The sequence below is a fragment of the Anas acuta genome, chromosome 7 (genome assembly GCF_963932015.1).
Source record: "Anas acuta chromosome 7, bAnaAcu1.1, whole genome shotgun sequence".
NCBI classification, from domain to species: Eukaryota; Metazoa; Chordata; class Aves; order Anseriformes; family Anatidae; genus Anas; species Anas acuta.
In genome coordinates, this window is record NC_088985.1 from 35,243,815 (window position 1) to 35,262,796 (window position 18,982).

At 39.1% G+C, this 18,982-nt stretch overlaps 1 protein-coding gene across 1 annotated transcript in view; it reads right to left on the minus strand.

The window, feature by feature from the left end:
* Positions 1-18,982, minus strand: part of ADAM12 (ADAM metallopeptidase domain 12) — a 184,648-nt gene that overhangs the window by 27,760 nt on the left and 137,906 nt on the right. Inside the window, exons 12-14 of the mRNA XM_068689155.1 lie at positions 7,137-7,314; positions 2,118-2,207; positions 526-721 (exon numbers count right to left, since the gene is read on the minus strand). Of these exons, the coding sequence (XP_068545256.1) occupies positions 526-721; positions 2,118-2,207; positions 7,137-7,314 (464 nt within the window). The remainder of the gene's footprint in view (positions 1-525; positions 722-2,117; positions 2,208-7,136; positions 7,315-18,982) is intronic.

Genomic DNA, 18,982 nt, shown 5'->3' on the forward strand with positions numbered 1-18,982 from the left:
GTGCATGCTCTGCTAAGAGAATTATCAGGAGGCAGGTTTACAGAGTAACACCAATTAATAAAATGCACACGGGGCTGTGAGAATCTCGTGTTAGTGTTAAATATTGAACTCTATTTTGGGATGTAAGCAGACATTCTGCGGATGAGCAATTCAGAGATCAGGTGGAAGCAGTCTGAAAAGGGATGTGAATTCTACCTCTGTCAGGAGCATTCAGCAATTTATAGGATGAACTAAGACCGTATCAATCAGTATTAAACGATTTGCCTAAGTTCACAGAGCCATTTGTAGTGGTGCCGTGGAATGAACCTAGTTACGGCCGCTCTCTACCTCCTGCTGCAAGAAACGAACATGACTGCAAATCAAGGAGAAAATGAATCACAAAATGATTCCCTCATTGTTCAGTTCTCCGTTTCAGGAAAGAATAGACACAGATTGGCACTGTATAAAATTCCCCCAAATCCGGCTATAATCACAGGCAACTTTTCCTGCAGTCTGACAAGCAGATCTCCTGGTTCCCGGACTCACCCTGGCCCCAGAGGGTGATGCACTGCTGCTCGTGGGTCTGGCAGATGCCGTTGTAGCAGTAGCCGTCCACCCCGTGGCACGCGTGCCCGTCGTGCAGGTACACATTCGCTGGGCAGTGAGGGCTGGCTCCCGTGCAAAACTCTGGCAGATCGCAGGAATTACTTGACTCTCTGCAAGAAATCCCCGCTGGTTTTAACTGCAAAACAAACAAAACCTTCACTGCTGTCGTTCCAATCAATAAGCGTTATGCAGCGGTGTAACCCTTGCAGCACACAGCTTTTTTTTTTTTTTCCACTGGCTCTGCACCAACTGACTGCAGTGGACAGCATAAGGATTACGCCACTTTTTAAATGTATTTATTTGATCCGTGTTGCAAAGTGGCTCAGGTCAGAAGGTAAATCCAGCCTCTTGTTAGCTTTCAAATATGAACAAAATTTTTCAATGCACCTCCTGCAACCATTCCTAAACACGCAGATGCTGAAATATTTTTGGGCTGTAATGCAAAGGATGCTCCTTAGTGCTGACGGGAAGTCAGACCAGAAACCTTGCCATCCACACAGCACCAATCCCAGGCGATTGCTCTGTGCTGGGGCCAGCTGTGACAACACCACAAGTGACCAGGGCAGCCAGATGACCACAGAACATCTCCAGCCCCAGCTGGAGCAGTCACTCACAGGGTCACCACCCCACCTGATGCTGGTTTCAGCTCCCTGATTGCTTCCCTGATAGCTCAGGGAAATGTTGCTCTCTCCCAGGCTTCAAGATCTTCTTCAACTTAACAATACCACCAGTCCAAAAAACTACTCCTCTCCTGTCCCAATTTCTCTAGATAACTCTGTTGTTCAGAGGTGAAGGCAACTAGGGAATGTTAAAAAAATCCCAGTCTGATCATTCACGCATCACCAGCAACAAGAGACAGGTATGCTCCGGGAGCACCATTGAACTTTAACTGCATCACCAGTGCTTTTGGTGAAAAGCAAAAACACATGAAGGTAATCCTCCCTAGGAAAATGCTGCAGCAGGTTGATGCTGTCCTGACAGCTTGCAGGTCTGAGCTTTTAGGCAGATGGTTGCCACAGACACAATGGAAACTTGCTGAATGCTTTATTAGCCCATATGCAAGAGTTGGTGTGAGCATTTGAGAAGGTAAATGCCTGCAGCAAGTTGGCTTTTTATAGCACATTAGGAGTCCACAAGAGCTGATGCTCAGCCATTAAAAATATATATGCTGTTGACAGAATTAATATTTCAAGAGTCTTCCCATAAAAAGAGGGTCCATCATTTAACGACTGCTTGCCACAGCACAACATCCACATGAGCATGAAAAACAGTCAAGTATACAAGTTCATGAAAAGGAAGAGGTTTTGCATGAACAAATGAAATGGCTACAAATAGCACAGGCACTGTTAAAGTCTGCCCTTTCAGTAACTGTTAGAGTTTGATTATTTTTTTAATTGCTCACAAAAAATGCAAGGGTCTTAATACTTAGTGATGTTAATTTGGGTCTGTGCTCTTGCTTACTCGTCTGCTGTTGAGAAGATTATGGAATTGTGCCCACCCCACACAAACAAGAAAGGTTTCCATCAGTTCACCTTGCAGTCTTCACAGCAAAGTCCGTGTGCACACACTGCTCCTGGTCTCAGAGTACAGGTAGTTGCATTACAGCATGGGTTTGTACATTCCTAGACGGGGGATAAATTAAAAGCAGACAATTTTCAGTCAAAAAAAATTTCAGCTGTAAATCAAGAGAGGCTGACTTTCTCAAAGAGGTGCTATAGCCCTGCCAAGAAAAGCTAGGCATGAATTAATGAATTATGTATGAAATTCTACAACTTGATCCAAACAGTCTTGTCTGTCCTTCCTTCCTACAACTGCAGTAATTGTAGTAAAACCAGAGAAGCCACTGAGGAAGGCTGGTTTATTCTAGCCAGGGGTCTAGTGCCAAACACCATGAACAACTCAAGTGTGCTGCTACCGATCCTGACACAACAGTATGGTGTTTTATTTCCCCTAAGTTCAGTGGAATTAATCACTTTCTGTGGAATTCACCACAGCTGAGGATCCCGGACCTGTGCCCCAGGTACTGAGCATCACCACTGCAGCTCTCTGTTTTGTGATAGATGCTCACCAAATTTCTGTCTTGCATGGAGTCTGCTGCCTGCTGCAAAGAAAGATGATGACACCATTCCATATAATCTTTTCTTGGGGTATTCCGGTAATAGAGCTTTGCGAAGAGCATGAATTGCATTATTACTAACTGATACATCCCAATTTCACACTCATGGATTAGATGGCTGCACATGGGCTTTTACAAACTTTATTCTCTGTAGAATGAGCTGTTAAGAAGTTTCAGAAAATAATGGAGTTGTTTTTTCCGAGATTATACTCACAAGCTGCAAGTTACATCAGCTACGCTGGAATCTCAGCTCTCTAACGAAAATAGCAGCAGATAAAATTGCTCTTCAGCTGTGTTAAGTCAGTTTGACTTAACAAGGGATCACTAACAATACAGGGAACACAGGAAAAATAAGTGGGTTAGAATGATGTTCACAGCCTCTTGCTACCTTATTGGTTTTTGTAAAGCTTTCCAGCTGGAAGATAGGGCTGCCATTGCACTCGCAGATGAGCAAAATGATTCTCCGAATTTCACTGTTTTCTGCCTGAATATACAAAGATAACTGTGCTGCTCTGAAGCAGCAGAACAACTTCCTGCACCTATTTTTGATCATGCTGGAAGGCAGCAGGCTACACAAATATTTCTGCACAGCTGCTGTATTTAAGAAGTAACATTCCTCTGCACAGAAGAAGATCTTATAAATTCATCTCAATAGCAACCTGAGAAAAGCAGAGTGAAGGAAAGCGATGTCAATCCAATTAACATACTTCTGAAACTGTCAGCTCCTATACCCCATCATCAGGCCATCCACAAAGCAACCCAAGGAAAGCAATTGGCATTCCACAGGCAGCGTGGGACAAAGACACAGCTCCCTGAATGATGTTGCTGCAGCCTTTCAAATTTCCAATTGCTCACTCACTTATTACTCATTGCAGGGAATGAGCTTGGTAAATAGTTTTTGTGCCTGGGCTATTAAATTGTCAGGAATGGTTTTAACATAAACAAACAGGCAAGCAAACAGAAAAGGCTCACAGGGTTTTTGGAGGCTGGAAGAGAGATGGGAGGCAGCCACCTGAAACTACCATCCTGTCGTAGTTTATTATTATTAGTCACTGCTAGCTACAACAGCAATGATGGGAGGTGGGTTTCTTGGTGTAGATCTGGGTTTATCAGAGTGTCTTAAACAGACTAATGCAATCACCTACATGACACCATGTTTTCACCCCCACTTTCCTTAGAATACAAGATAGACCACACCTAACCCATCTAACCTTGCTACACCCCGACAGCAGCCAGCAGAAAATGCTTGCAGACAAGAATATGAACACAGATATGTGATACCTTCCTCATCTCCTGGGTTCCTTGGATCCATATGCATTTTAGCACCTGCAACATTTGGTGGAAAGGAACTCACAAGTAAGCTACACAGTCTGGGGAGCAGCTCCTTCTGCTTGTTTGAAACCTGCCATTTGCTAACTTCATTTGCACAGTTCTTGCCGGGGGCAATTGCTCCCTATTCACTCCTTTCCAATTCACTCATGATTTTATCAGCTTCTGTCACTATTTCCTTCATTTTCTACTTTTCCAGGCAGAATGCCTCCAAAAGTTTAAACAACCTTGGTTGTTTTTCTTTCAGCCTTTTTTCATTCTGCTTTATCCTTATTGAGACCAGGGAGAGAGGTAGGAAAAAGCTGCACATGCTGTCTCAGACACATCATGCAGCAGATTTATCGTGGTTTTCTGGTGCTTTTCTTTTAAATTTTTGTTTGTTTGTTTGTTTGGTTGTTTTTTCCTATTTCCTTCCAAGTAATTTCTAACAGCCTATTTACCTTTTTTGACTACCCTTGAGCACTGAGCTGACATTTTCGTCACACTATTTATTGCAGTAAGAAGTCTTGCTCCTCTATGGTCAGAGTCAGCTCAGAGTCCATCATCCTATCTGTGATGTTTGGAACATGCATCACTCTGCACTGCATCCCATTTTTCACCTTAATGCCCAGTCAAGCCATCTCAGAAGGTTCTTCTCTAGTTATTCACAGCCAGCTTTCATCCCTACCAGCCTAGCTAATACCATCAGCAAGTTCAAGACTATTCCTCTTCTCAGGCTGTTTATGAATATGCTGAATTGTGTAGTCTTCCAGGACACATCACACAGATAATGTCACTGCCACACTTGACTATTTACATTTGCCCTATATTTCGTGTCTTTTAACCCAGTTTTTGTCTGTGCAATATTCATTCATCCTATAGCCGTGTAGTCTTCTAAAGAGGCTTTGGTCTAAAGCTCCTTTGAAACAGGCTGATATAACTGGATCTTCCCTTTCCACCTACTTACTAAATCCTGCAGGGCTCAGTGATAAGTTTGTAAAGCAGGTCGTCCTGGCACAAAAGCAGGACTCAGAACAGTCCCTGGCATGCCACAGCTACTCAGGCAGTAGCTCTTTATTACATTTGCCAGTAATTTGTTTGGAACTGACTTCTCATTTACCAATTTGTAGTATTCTGATCTTCCTTGTAGCCTGTTATAAAATTGGCCACATTTGTCACCTTCCAGTTCTCATGGACCAAAGGTACAATGGTGATTTTTTTGTTGTTTGCTTGCCTTTTTTTTTTTTTTTTTTTTTTTTGCTTGTTGTTGTTCTTTGCCTTTTTCTGTCTTTGTATGTATAATCCATATTAACCCTCCTTCCTGTACAGCTGACATTGGACAGCATATTGGACATTAAAATACAATCGAAAATTAGGCTAAACTGGTAATATCATCCTTGGTTGGGAATTATACTCTTGGCCTGGTGGTGAGCACACCAGCTTCCATTATACTCAAGAAGCTGACCAGCATCTGATGCATATGAGACCATGATGTGTGAAGGTAACCAAACAGTCCCTACTGTATCACTGTGCTCGGGGTTGTCTGAAGGGTGGGATGTGTACCATAGCCCTTATGAATCCATTGCTGTCCTGCTGCTAAGGAATGTCACTGATGATCTCAACATGGAGCTGATGTTTTAGTTGGGGGACAGAGCAGAGCTGTTTTTCCTTGGCAAGTAACACACAGAATTCTTCAACGCCTCATCAAAATTCTGAGGGTAAAAGATTCTTGAGTAAAGGAGAAATGTCCTTACCCACCATCTACATCTATATATTCAGACAGATACTTAATTCTGATCAACGATATAACACAACCAGCGCATGTTATTGTACAGCTTTCCATGCCATAAAGCACTGCACCACTATTGACAAAACTCAGCTGGTCTAAATGACTGGAGAGTGAATTGCTAACTACTCTAATATATATATGTGTGTATGTATTTATATATGTATTTGGTACCACTTGGATTATAGCAGTAAAATCCAAACTAATGTAATTGGACCCAAGGTGCATTTTAGCAACATAATTAAAAAAGAAAAACATAGAAAGAAGAGGCAAATCAAGTCAGTGCTTGCTGATGTTAAGTGGCTTTGACTTGAAAAGGTATTGCTATCATTCAAAAGTGAAAATGAGAAAGATAACTGGGTTAGAAAGACATTTGCAAGCTGCTTGCACTCTATTGACTTTAAACTAGAAGATAAGCCTGCTTCCTCCAACCTTGTTACCCTGAAGAATGAGTGAACTGTCAGGAAATCCTTATGGCTTGTGTAAATCCAATACACTGTATAGACAGGATACAGCAATATCTCAGTGTTTTAACTGCCCCGATCTATTTTGTCTGCAGAGCTGTATTTATCACAGGAAACAAATCCCTCATCTGCTGATGTATTTAATTCAGATAATCTGGGAGAAGTTCAATACAGCCAATGAACATGGGGAGCCAAAGGGATAAGAATGTGTGCTCGGATATTATTTGACCCCCAGGTTTTGCCTATCTCCTCCTGATCTGAGCAGTCCTCTGACACATTCTCTAAACTAAACGAAATGATTGTTGAAGTAGTAGTAATCTTTCTGGGAGTCAGTAAAGGCTATTTTTGTTAGCAGGGTAATTGGCTAACAGCAAAAAAAATCTCATAGCAAAAGAGGGAAAGGTGTTGTACGTAAAACCTGAAACTGGCTGCAACAAAATAGACACCTAAGCAGTATCAATTCAGTAGCTTCTCATAGATGGAAAAGAACTTTCAGTTAATGTGTGGTATCCTGAGAAATCTAAGTGATGTTAACAAATTTATTTTGGGTTTCTGTTATTAGCTTGTTTGTACAGGCATCTCTATTGCTAGGAACGTGATACTCATGGCTGGTCTGTTGGATGAACCATGAGAGATTTTGTTCCTTAATGGCAAACTGAGCACATGTTTAACTAATGCTTTGCAATTTCAGCAACCCAAATGCAAGGCAAGCAGAAACCCTGCATTTCTGAGGACTCTGAGGCTTAAGCTGATAAGATAGGAGCAGAGAAGGGGAAGTTCTGCTTTACACCAAACATGCTAAACCCACTCTGGAACTTCTCTACTGTTAAAACCCAGCAGATAGGAGGTGAGTAGTAATTCACAGGTGGTGTCTTACATCAGGCTCCCCACAGTCGCACTCCTCTCCATCTTCCACGTAGCCATTCCCACACTTCTGTCCACCAAAGGACTCCTTGACTTCAGGCAAGTTAAACAGACACATTCCCACTCCTTTCTCCAGGCTGTTTTCCAGGTCCTTTCTGCTGCAGCTACTGAATACCATGGGAAATGGGTAGCTGGAAGAAAAATTCATGAAAAAAAAAAAAAAAATCATTATCAGATGAAAACATCTCTCTCCTGTCACACTGCTGACCTTTAAGCACACCTGTGCACAAATAAGAAGGCTGTGTTCAATTTTTTACCCTTTAACACTAGATTGAGATATAGCAATTCACTGTGAAATTGTGCCAAAAGTGTTTATTACAATTTCTGATGATGAGCAAGGAAATTTCCATCATTTGCATTTAAAGTTGTAACTGCTGGTAAAGACTGGAAGCACTCGTACTTGGATTTCCTTCTCCCCCTTCTGTGCAGGTAGTTACAGAGCAAATTTTGATCCTGACCCTAAAGAAATGTTAGGCTTGCAGGGAGGATTCTAACATTCAGCGGACTGCAAAACATCCTAAAAAGTCTTGGAAAACGTAGCCTCAAAAAATTCATTCATCTTGCTCTGCGGAGTGGCAAACTTCCTGCATGTTTTTAGGGAAAGAGAGAGAGAAAGAAACAACATGTTAATTGGTGAGAACCTGCTTCTAAAGTTCACCAAAGTTGAGCTTGGGAATTGAATGATTAAACCAAATGCAGTTCTTATTTGAAATCTGGATGACTATAAAGACGCTACTGAAAATACCCATGTTTTGAATTCATATTGATGAGAGCAGAATTTGGCCCTGCTGTGCAGGCACCTAGGGTCTCTGGTTTATTTTGGAAAACGCATGGACAGTTAGTGAAATGATCCAGTGGAGTACAAATATCACCAGATAATCTGTGGTTTTTGATGGAGGGCGTCATTCCATTCTCATTAATGAACATTTGCAGTTTGACTCAAAGAAATGAGACAAATGACACCTGGGTCTGGCCATCAGAGTTATATCCTACAGAAGTCTGCTGTGCCCTCTCTGCACTGAGATGTGCACACAATTACATTGAATCTGGATCACAACCAAGCAGAAAAACAGCTTTCAAGCTGCCTTATCTCCCCTAAGACCCAGGACCTTCTTTACTGCTGCTCCACATTCAAGCGGTAATTTAACATTACAGCAGCACAGGGAGACAACCTGATAATGACTGGACTTTATTCACTAAACGCTTTGTATCAATCATGTATTATTAGGGACAGGGCATAATCCTTGCCAACAAGCAAGATAATAGATGGAAGTTCTGCACTGCTGAGCTTCAGACTTCGATGAATCAACTGTTATTTCTAATATTCTGAAATGAAAGGCTTGCTTTGTGGATGGTGATACCTATTGCTATCAAAAATGGATAATTTCTAGAAATGCTTGACAATTGCAGATATGATATAACTTCCCGTGCTTAGGATTAGCTAATTAGGATCTTGTAGAAAGGTTAGGGGTACTCTACAGAACAGAATTAATTTTGTGCCCTCTTAAAATTACCTTTTTGCAGGTTATTCTGCAGTAATACAGCCAGCTTGTTGGTAAATGACATAAACGTGACTCTTAAGAAGAAAATAATTTTCATGTACCACTACAAGGCTTGTCTAGTTAAACTAAACAGTTCTGTGGTTCACTGACATATGACTTCAGAAAGTTAATAGGCCTCTTCACTTAAGAAGCTGATTTCTGGAAAATGTTAATGTTTAGGCAAAATGACAGAGTCTAAGATAAACAAATTTCAGAATAGCATGAGGTAGGAGTCAGGCTTCTAGCTGCAGCTCTTGGCTCAAGAGGAAATGGAAGGTACTGAGAGTAATGAAACAGAAAATAAAGGCACTTGGGAAAACATCTACTGACCTTTTATATTAAGCAAATGGAGATGATCTTAACTGAACACCACAAGTTCCTGTCCCACTCTCAGTTTGATTGGAAAAAAGGCACAAAGTTTTGTGTGCGTGACTATGATCAAGTAGGTGGATGTACACTTCTATCAAACAACCTCAAGAACCACAGATACATCTGAGTGATAAATCCTCTACAAAATATATGAGTGCTTGATCAGAATTGATCCTCATATCAAAGTGTGAATAAATGAATATTGCATCATCCAGGCAAGATCCTTCACTTCAGTGACACAGATTTACTTTGATATCCACTGAGAGGATAGTCATACAGTTGCAGGGAGTCATACAGACCTTACACAGTCTGAAATCAATTCAGGAATACAAATAATGCATTTTTCCCTGTGCCAGATGTCTGAGCCACATGCAGTCCATAAGAACAGCTTGCCAGTCAAAATCACCAGTATTTCAAGGGCTGTTCCTTTGTATCCATGAATGCTCAGGGTCGTTTGCATGAATGTGAGATGTGTCTGTCCATCACTGGGAGAACAGAATCCTTACTCTTTACCAGAGGTGAAATAATGTCATTGTTAATGAATGAGGTTTCTGTTTCCCCCCCAAAGGAACTTCAAGCTGTTTCCTATTTTGAACTAAGAGATCCATTCATCTTCTGGCTTTTCCTGCTCTTGACGTTGATTTCCTCAGCTGACATCAGTGCAGCACATGTTATTTGATGAAATTTTCTGAAAATATTTTTTCTTTACCAAGTAAGCCCAAAATAAAGCAAAGTAAAAATGAAGAAAAACACAACAAATGGAAACAGAGAACACCTGAAGGATAACCACACATATGAGAGAAGATACCACATCAGTTGATGTCAGTTGGTATATTGGAAGCATAATTGATCATTAATATCATGATAATTGATCATTAATATCATGATATTAACCGTTAAACATAACTGTTCTTCTTCATCATCTTCTTGTTTTTCTTCTTGTCTTTCTTCTTGTCTTTCTTCTGCTTCTGCTTCTTCTTCTCCTTCTCCTTCTTTAACAAAATAATCCAATGTAACAGCCACAGTTTTTGATCACTGATGTTAGTCTACATATTGGCTGTCTTTTCAATTTTTAAGCTGTTTCATTTGAGGTCTGATAACCTTGGCAGATGGGAAAAGCTATCAGATGTCGGTCGCATTATGCATGTTGTTAAAAGGAATCTAGAGCCTGTGAAAAATCCTGACTAGTCATGTGAAGGATAGTCATCCTCTAAAAAGTTTCAGCACACTACCCTGTGAATAAGCTTCAGTCTTCACCTGGAAGGATTTCCTTTGTGTGGGAAAACATCATGGAGTCTCTTCAGTAAAGTCAATCCTTGACCTGCCTCTAAGATTTCAATATCACAATCAGAGATATTTGTGTTTTCTATGGTACCCCAGGCACTTATCCTTTTGGAATAACCCTCAGATACCACTTTAGTCCAACCTAATTCCCATTCTAGCATGCTGAATAGCCCACACATTTGCTACACTCTTTGAATCTGTAAATTTAATACACAATAGATCATTTAGTTGAACCATTCTTGCTGTGGGTACAACTCTGCAGAACTCAAATTGTGCCTGGCACTACATCAGTCTCTTCAGTGGGTTTACAGCAAGGAAAGTAATTTCAGAGTCTTTCTACCCCTCTTGAATCCACAGCATTCCTCAATGTCTCCTTAGTGCTTAAAAGATGCATGTAATCTCAAGCAATGACTATCCTAGTTCCCAGCAAAAATAGCTTTGACTGCTCCTGCAAATGAGAGATTCACAGTAGTAAGATGATGGCTGGTAATTGATTCCTTTATAAACAGAGTCTGGTCTTGTCCCATTCATTTATATTTCAAGCACTCAAGCCATTCAAATGCCAGTTTCCTCTATCTACTTTTGCATTTAGCCTGTATTAGATGGCTCCTTTCATTAACTAAGTGAAGTGGCATCATCATGGGAAGTGTCAAGTCCCTTTTAAGAAAAGAGAATTCTTTGTCTGTACTAGCACTGCATTGCCCAGCATAGTTTCTTTTTTGCATGAACTATAAAAGTTCATCTCCATCATCTCCATTTCAGAGGCATTTCCCCTCCTAATGCACTGAAGAGTAAGAGAATACATGCACAGAAAAAGTCAGAATCACTGCCTCAGAAAATTACAGTTTTCAGAGATAAGACAGCCAAGGTATTCAGGAGAAAGCGAGTGGCTGCTGATTGATGCATGGTAACAGAGCAGATCAGCTATAGCCCTAGCACAGATCCTGCTGCTGAGCAGCATTTGCCATTTCTGTCTTTCTCATCCAATGCTCCAGCTGGAAAATGCCTGGAGGGGCACTGAGATGGGCTGCAGGAGATCCCTGCTCTATTCTAAGCCCCACCACTGGACTGCAGTGATACCTTGGGAAAGCCATCGGAAGTGAAACTCCCTTCGCTCTAAACTTGTAGATGTCTAGCTGCATCTTTAGGTACCTGAACATTGAGTACCTTGGGTCTGCCTCCTCCATGTTCCTTCACCATAAAACATAAGGCTCCCTTTGAAACACATTTCGCTGTTTCTCAAGAAGAACCACTGAAGCGGTATCCCCATCAATACTTCTGGCAGTTCTCTGCATATTGCATCGGATGATAAACTGCTGATTCACAGTATCTTGGAAATGATTATGATTATTTTGAATTTTGCTATCTAATCTCAGATTTTTTTCTTACTCAAGAACTGTAAGACATTCATAAAGTAACTGACATTATCTCCAAAAGGTTGGTATATGTACACACACACATTATATAAATACATACCTTATATATCTATTTATAGGGTTCATTTATTCCAGTTCATATCACAACCTGATTATTCAGCATTACAGCAATGTTTATACAGAGCCTTTTACCCAAGGCCCTGAAGTGTTTTACAATTATTCACTCAATTAAAATGCACAACAGCCCCAAAGAGCTCTACTAAGTACCACCAGGCCTTCTTCCCTGAGGTAATATGATAATTGGAGATTATATTAATTTTAAAAGGGCATTTTGATTTTCCACCACTTACTTATTGAAACAACTGTTGACTAGCTAATTTCCAAAGGTGCAGAAAAATGGGACTTGGATTTGTCCAGAACGCTAAAAAAAATCAAGCTTGATATGCCATATTTGGAAACAGCTCAGGCACCAACAATTTTTTATTTTATATTTTTAAGAGCATGAAGGTGTTATTAACAAACCCTGAGCCCTGAGCAGTTAGAAATTTCACTAATTAAGCAAGTGAATTTCCAACACTTTCCACAAAAACTCTTGTCCAAACTGAACATCTGTGTCTCGTAGTGTCTGTCTTGACCCCAGGACCCTTTCAGATCCACAGTTACACTGACCTGTTTTTTTTTTTTTTTATCTTTTTTGTTTTTATTTTTGTTTGTTTGTTGCCTTTTTTTTTTTTTTTTTTTTTTTTTTTTTTCTTTCCCGAGTGAGGGACTAAGCCAAGAGCACCATTCAACAGCATTGTCTTTAACTCAAGAGGTGCCTGAGATAAGCAGCTGCCTTCACTGCCACCCTTCCCTATAGAACCTCACCACAGAAGTACAGGCTCTGACATTCAGTTGGGAATCCTGAAGCTCCTGCCCCACTGAATGGGGAACTGAAAACAACATCAGGGTTTCCATGTCAAAACAAATAAATAAAAAAATAAATAAAAATTATATCTATCTATCTATATATATACACATTTATATGTTAGGGTAGCCTATATGTAAAGACACTTTCTTGAAAGGAAAGCTCAGGTTTTTAGTGCTATGCTCTAAATTGCCTATTAATTTTATCCAAATAATATTCAATGTAAAAATTTGTCAGTAGTATCTGGAGAAAAGAAACCAAGAGTCTACTTGCTCTTTGGAATGCCTTCTAAAGCAGACTATAACCATATTTGGTTTTACTTAGTTTCTTAGACTTAATTAGTCTCCAAAATTATTGATTTATGGCTACACAGTGGCTCACTTTCAACTGGAGAGGAAGAGAGCAACTCAGATCCTTGTTTTGGAGGTAGAAGAAAGAAGTGTGAGCTCCCTCTTCATAGAATCCTAGAATTATTAATGTTGGAAAAAACGTCCAAGGTCATCTCCTCCAACCATACTCCTACCACCAATGTCACCCACTAAACCATGTCCCTAAACACCATGTCCAACCTTTCCTTGAACACCCCCAGGGAGAGTGACTCCACCACCTCCCTGGGCAACCCATCCCAACACCTGACTGCTCTTTCTGAGAAGAAATTTCCCCTATTTTCCAACTTTTCACACCTCACAGAATTACTTAAACATGAATGTGTAGATTTTCAGTTGCAAATCCCCATCTTATACAGGAACCTAAGCCCAACTTTTAAAACTTGAAAAATTGAGATAGTTTTGCTTTTGTTCATTGAAGTATGATATGATTGATATGATTTTTTATAGACAAATTGCCAGCAGCAGACACAATAACACAACGGTAACACCCTAGAATGTAGAAACTCAAGTGAAATGAGTGTTTTTAGACCCACTGAGGTGTTGATTTCAAAGAACCATGACAATTTACCCACCTCCTCTAACTCCTTATCTAATTGACATAATTCTTTCTCACAAAAAGATATCCCCCTTGGTTTTAACCTCCTAGACATTATTACTGCTCTCCATCTCTTGAAAATAACTTTTTTTCTGGTCTCCTAAGAGATATGAGCCTAGCAGAACAAAACTGAATTTGCTATTAGATGACATTTTTAGAAACTTCAGCTGTTCTATACAGTGTCTTATGTTAATGAATTAGTAATCATAGAGAACCTCACAGAGTAGGGTATTGAGCAGGAGATAAATCCAGTTCCCTTTGATATTGAAATAGGTTTTCAAATACTATAGATCTCTCAGTCTATAAAGTTCTGTCATTAGACATTACTTCATACACCTCAGGTTTTAATAGCAACTGTTTAAAATTAGGCAACCTCCATAGCATGGAGGGTTTGTTAATCTATAATTTAAACAATGGCTTCATTTGTAAGTAGTTTTGGGGGAGACAGACAGTTTTAAAGTAGATCTCACAAGCACGGTAAAGTAAAAGGAGATCCTAAAAGTAGCTGCAGATTTCTTTTCACCCAAAGGTTTTGCATACAGCAGATTTGTTTTTTCTTTTTTCATTTTCTTTTTATATATATATTTTTTTAACATATATATTAAGTATTGAAGTGGGAAGTTGCTTCAAAAGCATCTAGGTGTCTGGCAACTCATACTTATTTTTCTAGCCTATTTTTCACTCTCTTGCTCCTCTGTTATAGTTTTAATCCCTAAAGCATCAATAAAGTAGAGCACAGAATTGGGCCATGTAGTTATACATGACATCAAAGCTCTTGCTGTCTGAGTTCATGGTCAGTGATTTAAAAGCAAGCCTAGATTTCTTCCACAGTTTTGTCATGTTCACTACATGGTAGCATTTATACTTCCAATAAATAACTGTGAATGCCACACTAGTGATTAAATTAATAGATATGTGGTGACAGTGGCTTGCTGAACTACAATGAAATTTCCAGGGTTATTGAAATAAAGTCTTTCCAAGTAAATGCTTAAACTTCACATGTAAATGCTTTAGGATCTTTGTAATTTAGCCCTGGGGATAATGCAGATTCCCAGGCTTCATTCAAGTAATATTACTTCAGGTGCATAGGCCAGATTCTCATAGCCCCAGCTGAGATCTGACCTCTCCCATTAAACTGAAAGTGAAAATTTTACTACCTGAAATATTCAGAAAAGCAGATTTATAGTATTGAACGTGGGACTTGAGGGCAGAAAGCAGTGGTGAAGTAAATGACTGGATGGTCCAGAAAAATACTTTTTGTAAAGGAACAACACTTAATGGCTTTATACAGTATACATTGTCATGACTTGATATTTCTGCAGTCACAAAACTGCCAAATAAAACATTATTAGCAGTTACTTTTACTTTGACAAATGTACAGTCAGAGAAGTTTTTTCTTGTTGAGAGGCCTGTTGTGACTTTCATTTCTGTGTTCAGTGGGTGAAGCAATACCAAACCAATTTATCAATCTTGACAGCATTCTGACGATACTCTGGAGTTATCTGCATTGCAAAAGCTCCATGGGAATTGAACTCAGACAACTGTTCTTCCTGTTGGAAACTGGACAGCAAGGGAAAGTAGCTATAATCAGTTTGAATTTGCCTCTGGCTCATCTCTTGCTCTGTTTCCTTTTAGACCACTACCTCATTAATAAAAATTTGCTGGATTGCTTTGAGTTCAGGTTTCGCAATCTACTGCTTAAAACTTGATGTGAATCCAATGCTGACTACAGTAAAATTATACAAAAAAAAAAAATCATATACAAGAGGAAGGGATAAAAAGGCCAGGTCAGGTCTGGTCCCAGGCTAAAGGAAAGCAAGGCAGCAGGCATCCCATGCCTCCATCAGTTACCAAGACTGAAGGAAACTGCAGATAAGAAGCATGACCAGCATTCTCTGTGTTTACACTTGTCACAGAAAACACAGCACCCTCAGCACAAGATAAGCAAATAAAGATAAATGCTCCATCTTATTGCTCAAAATACCTTGCTGAAGGTCAGATTCCCATTGATTTCTGGTTAGATAAAAGGCACTCGCTGATCTGGCTTGAAATGCTAGGAAAGCATCATGGCCTGATAACACTTCATTTATTCCCAATGTGATTTTATAATCAATTTCTGTTTTAGACAGTTACATTCTGATTTTGTCCTTTGAAAAACATTGCAATTGTTTTTTAAATAGGTCAGAAGCAGACTGACAAAAAATATAAATCTGACTTTGGGAACTGGGTTTTGAGAGGATCGTTTTTATAGAGAGCATGGTGAAGGAGCAGAACAAAATTATTTTTCAAAAACCAAGCCAAACCAAGCAAAGGGGAGTATCAAACCCAAATGGTAACAGAGAAAAATCAACAATACTTATTTATGTACACTTAGCTTTTTCACCAGTACAGTCTCCTGTCCTGCTTTGTGTGAATCCTTAACACAATTCAGGATATGCCACACCCAGAAGAATCACAGTTATCCTCCTAGTGATGCTGTGACCCATCTGACCAGCCTGATTTAAAGATCTGCCACACTTTGGGTATTTATGTAGTAGACTCAGCAGATGAATTTGGGCTCGAATAAGCCTGCAGATCAAGTGAACAGATCAAGTGACAACAAGGTAAGGGAAGAAGGCTCAGAGTATGCCAGAACCCTCACAAGGAAGAAGCTGGGTCAAGGTGAAGAGACTTGGGAAACATCTCTGAACAAAACTCTTGAGGAAGCATTAGGAGCATGAAGCTTATGGAGATGCCAGCTGGTATGACAAGGGTGTTAGAGAAAAAATGGCATCATTTCCACCTTCTCGGTGTGTACCCTATAAGATGTACACTGAGAGAAGAACAGCTTTTTCCCACATCACCTAAATTAAATCCTAAACAGAAATTAACAATCCGAGCTTACCTTTTCTTCTTCACACATCTTGGACCAAATAAAATAAAATAAAATAAAACAAAATAAAACAAAATAAAACAAAATAAAATAAAAGAGTACCACCATACATGTAATTATCTCAAGCCAAGACAAAATAATGGATCCAGCCATGAACTTCGAGATCCTTAAGCAAGCAAAAAATTTAAAGGAAACTATTAAGATCCTGATGAAATCCTGAACATATAGGAACTTTCCTATCAACTTCAATGTAGCCTGGATTTCACATCTAATGCCGTCTGGCTGCCAGGAGAACGTCACTGATGAATATGAATGCAATTTTCATGCTACTTTAGAAGAAGCCAGAAAGGCTCCTTAGGAGACTAAAGTTATTTCACCTCTTTATTTTCTGTGATTTCATGTTAAAATATGTGGCTTCTTATCTTCATCTCACCACTGTAGCTGTGGTTTTCAGTTTTGAAAAGCTGAAATGGAGCCTACCTGCCTTTCTGCCATGAGAATCCTACAGTAAGTGCATCTGGGGCTTTGTCATACACTTTGAAATAAGAAAAAAAAGAGAGAGAGACTGGCTTTGCAGGAAGCAATTGTGGGGTAAAATGGACTTCTTCTCTCTCTGAATTTTAAACATTTTGCACATCTATCCCAGACACAAAAGACTCTGTGATTCCCATGACAACTGTGGCAAATGTAGCTGTAGGCATCATTTAATTACAATGACTCAGACTTCCAAGTCAACACCGATTCCTTAAAGTGCTTCAGGGCACAAAACATATGTACAAAAAAGAGCATTCAAGTGACCTTAAGAATATGCCCTTTAAGGTATGTTTCCAATTATACTCTGGGAATTTGGAATTTATTAACACCAATTAAAACGGGACATTGTACACTTAATTCTCCATGCCCTGCACTGCAGATTTATCCTTGCAGGTTGAAATGCTGTTGTGTTGTTTTGTTTTGTTTTTGATGAAAGAGAAAGCTAAGATAAAGCAAAATGTCCTTACATGATTTGTTCTCATGGGTCATGGCAATAGCAGTACTACAGGAGAAAAATGTCCTTTACAGAGCTATGTTTTGTATGGATAGGACACGGACAAGACAAAATGCAGCTGAACTCTCACATACCAGCATCCAAGCCGGTAAAACTGTACCCATTCTGGATACATCACATAGTAGAAAACATGACTTGTCCCTAAGTATCTGCTATAAATAATCAGACCAGAAGTAAAATGTGTTTTCATTTGAGAAGTAACCTCTCTCCTTGTCAGCTTCACTTACAGAAAATGCATGCTGTAAATCCATATGAGTCCTCCTCTAGAATACACGAAAAAGTAAATTATTTTCCTTTCTAACTGCAAATCTACTAAGATGTGAGCAACAACAACAAAAATAAAATAATAAAATAAAATAAAATTAAAATAAAATAAAATAAAATAAAATAAAATAAAATAAAATAAAAATTAAAAAATTAAGGACCTGCCCTGTAACTTTGTGGATTAATTGTTAACAATGATCCACTCTTGTAAAGGACTGAGGAAAATGTCATGTATTTTAACCAATGCTACTAATTCTTCAATGTAGACCTTATTTAATAAAACAACTAAATATTTCCATAATGTGTGGAAATTACTAACAAAAAAAAAGAATGCCAAATGCACTGCAGACATGAGGCTACTTGGAGCTAAGTGAAAGACTGACATAAATCCATTTTGTAATCTCATGACTGTTTTCTGCTAAAGGAGGGACCAGAATGCAATGTGCTAAATTACTAGGGCATAGGGATATGTTGCTTAAGTTTTGTAAAAAAAAAAGCATTTGCACTGCTGGCACAACAGACCTAGCTCTGTCATGAACGATTTATTACATCAGTATATCAATTTTATTAAAAAAAAGGAAGAAGACAATGAAGAAGAAGTCTTTGTGCAGAGCTCAGCTCTAGACCAGTTTGGAAACATAAACAGCTTCAGAGTTTAATTAGGAACTGTTTACATCTTAAAGATAATTTCATTTTCTTCAAATTGTAACAGAGGTAATTGCAGATAGTTCTGCTGACTCTTCAATTTAAAGTCTCTAAGCTGCCAGACTGAAAAATGCAAAGTAAGGTCTGCACAACTGAAAACAAACTGTGAGGGGTCAGGAAATACCGTGTAACTAATAATGGTTTGATTATTTAATGTTTAACAGCTCTGCAACTACAAGGTACTGTGGGATGTCTAGAAAGGACAAAAGAGCACCAACCAGTAAATTAAAAAGTACTTTCCCACACTGTATTTCTGGTCTCCATCACATTTCCCACATGACCTTTTGCCTATTTTTTTTTTTTTAATATATTATTTTTTTAGCACTTTGTTTATTTAGTTAGTGAGTTGGTTTATTATTGTGAAGTGAAGTGAAGCGAAGCCTTGTGAAGTGACGAATTAAAGGTTTTTTGCTTCAAGTTGAGTTTGGTACCAAAACCAAGATGCTGAC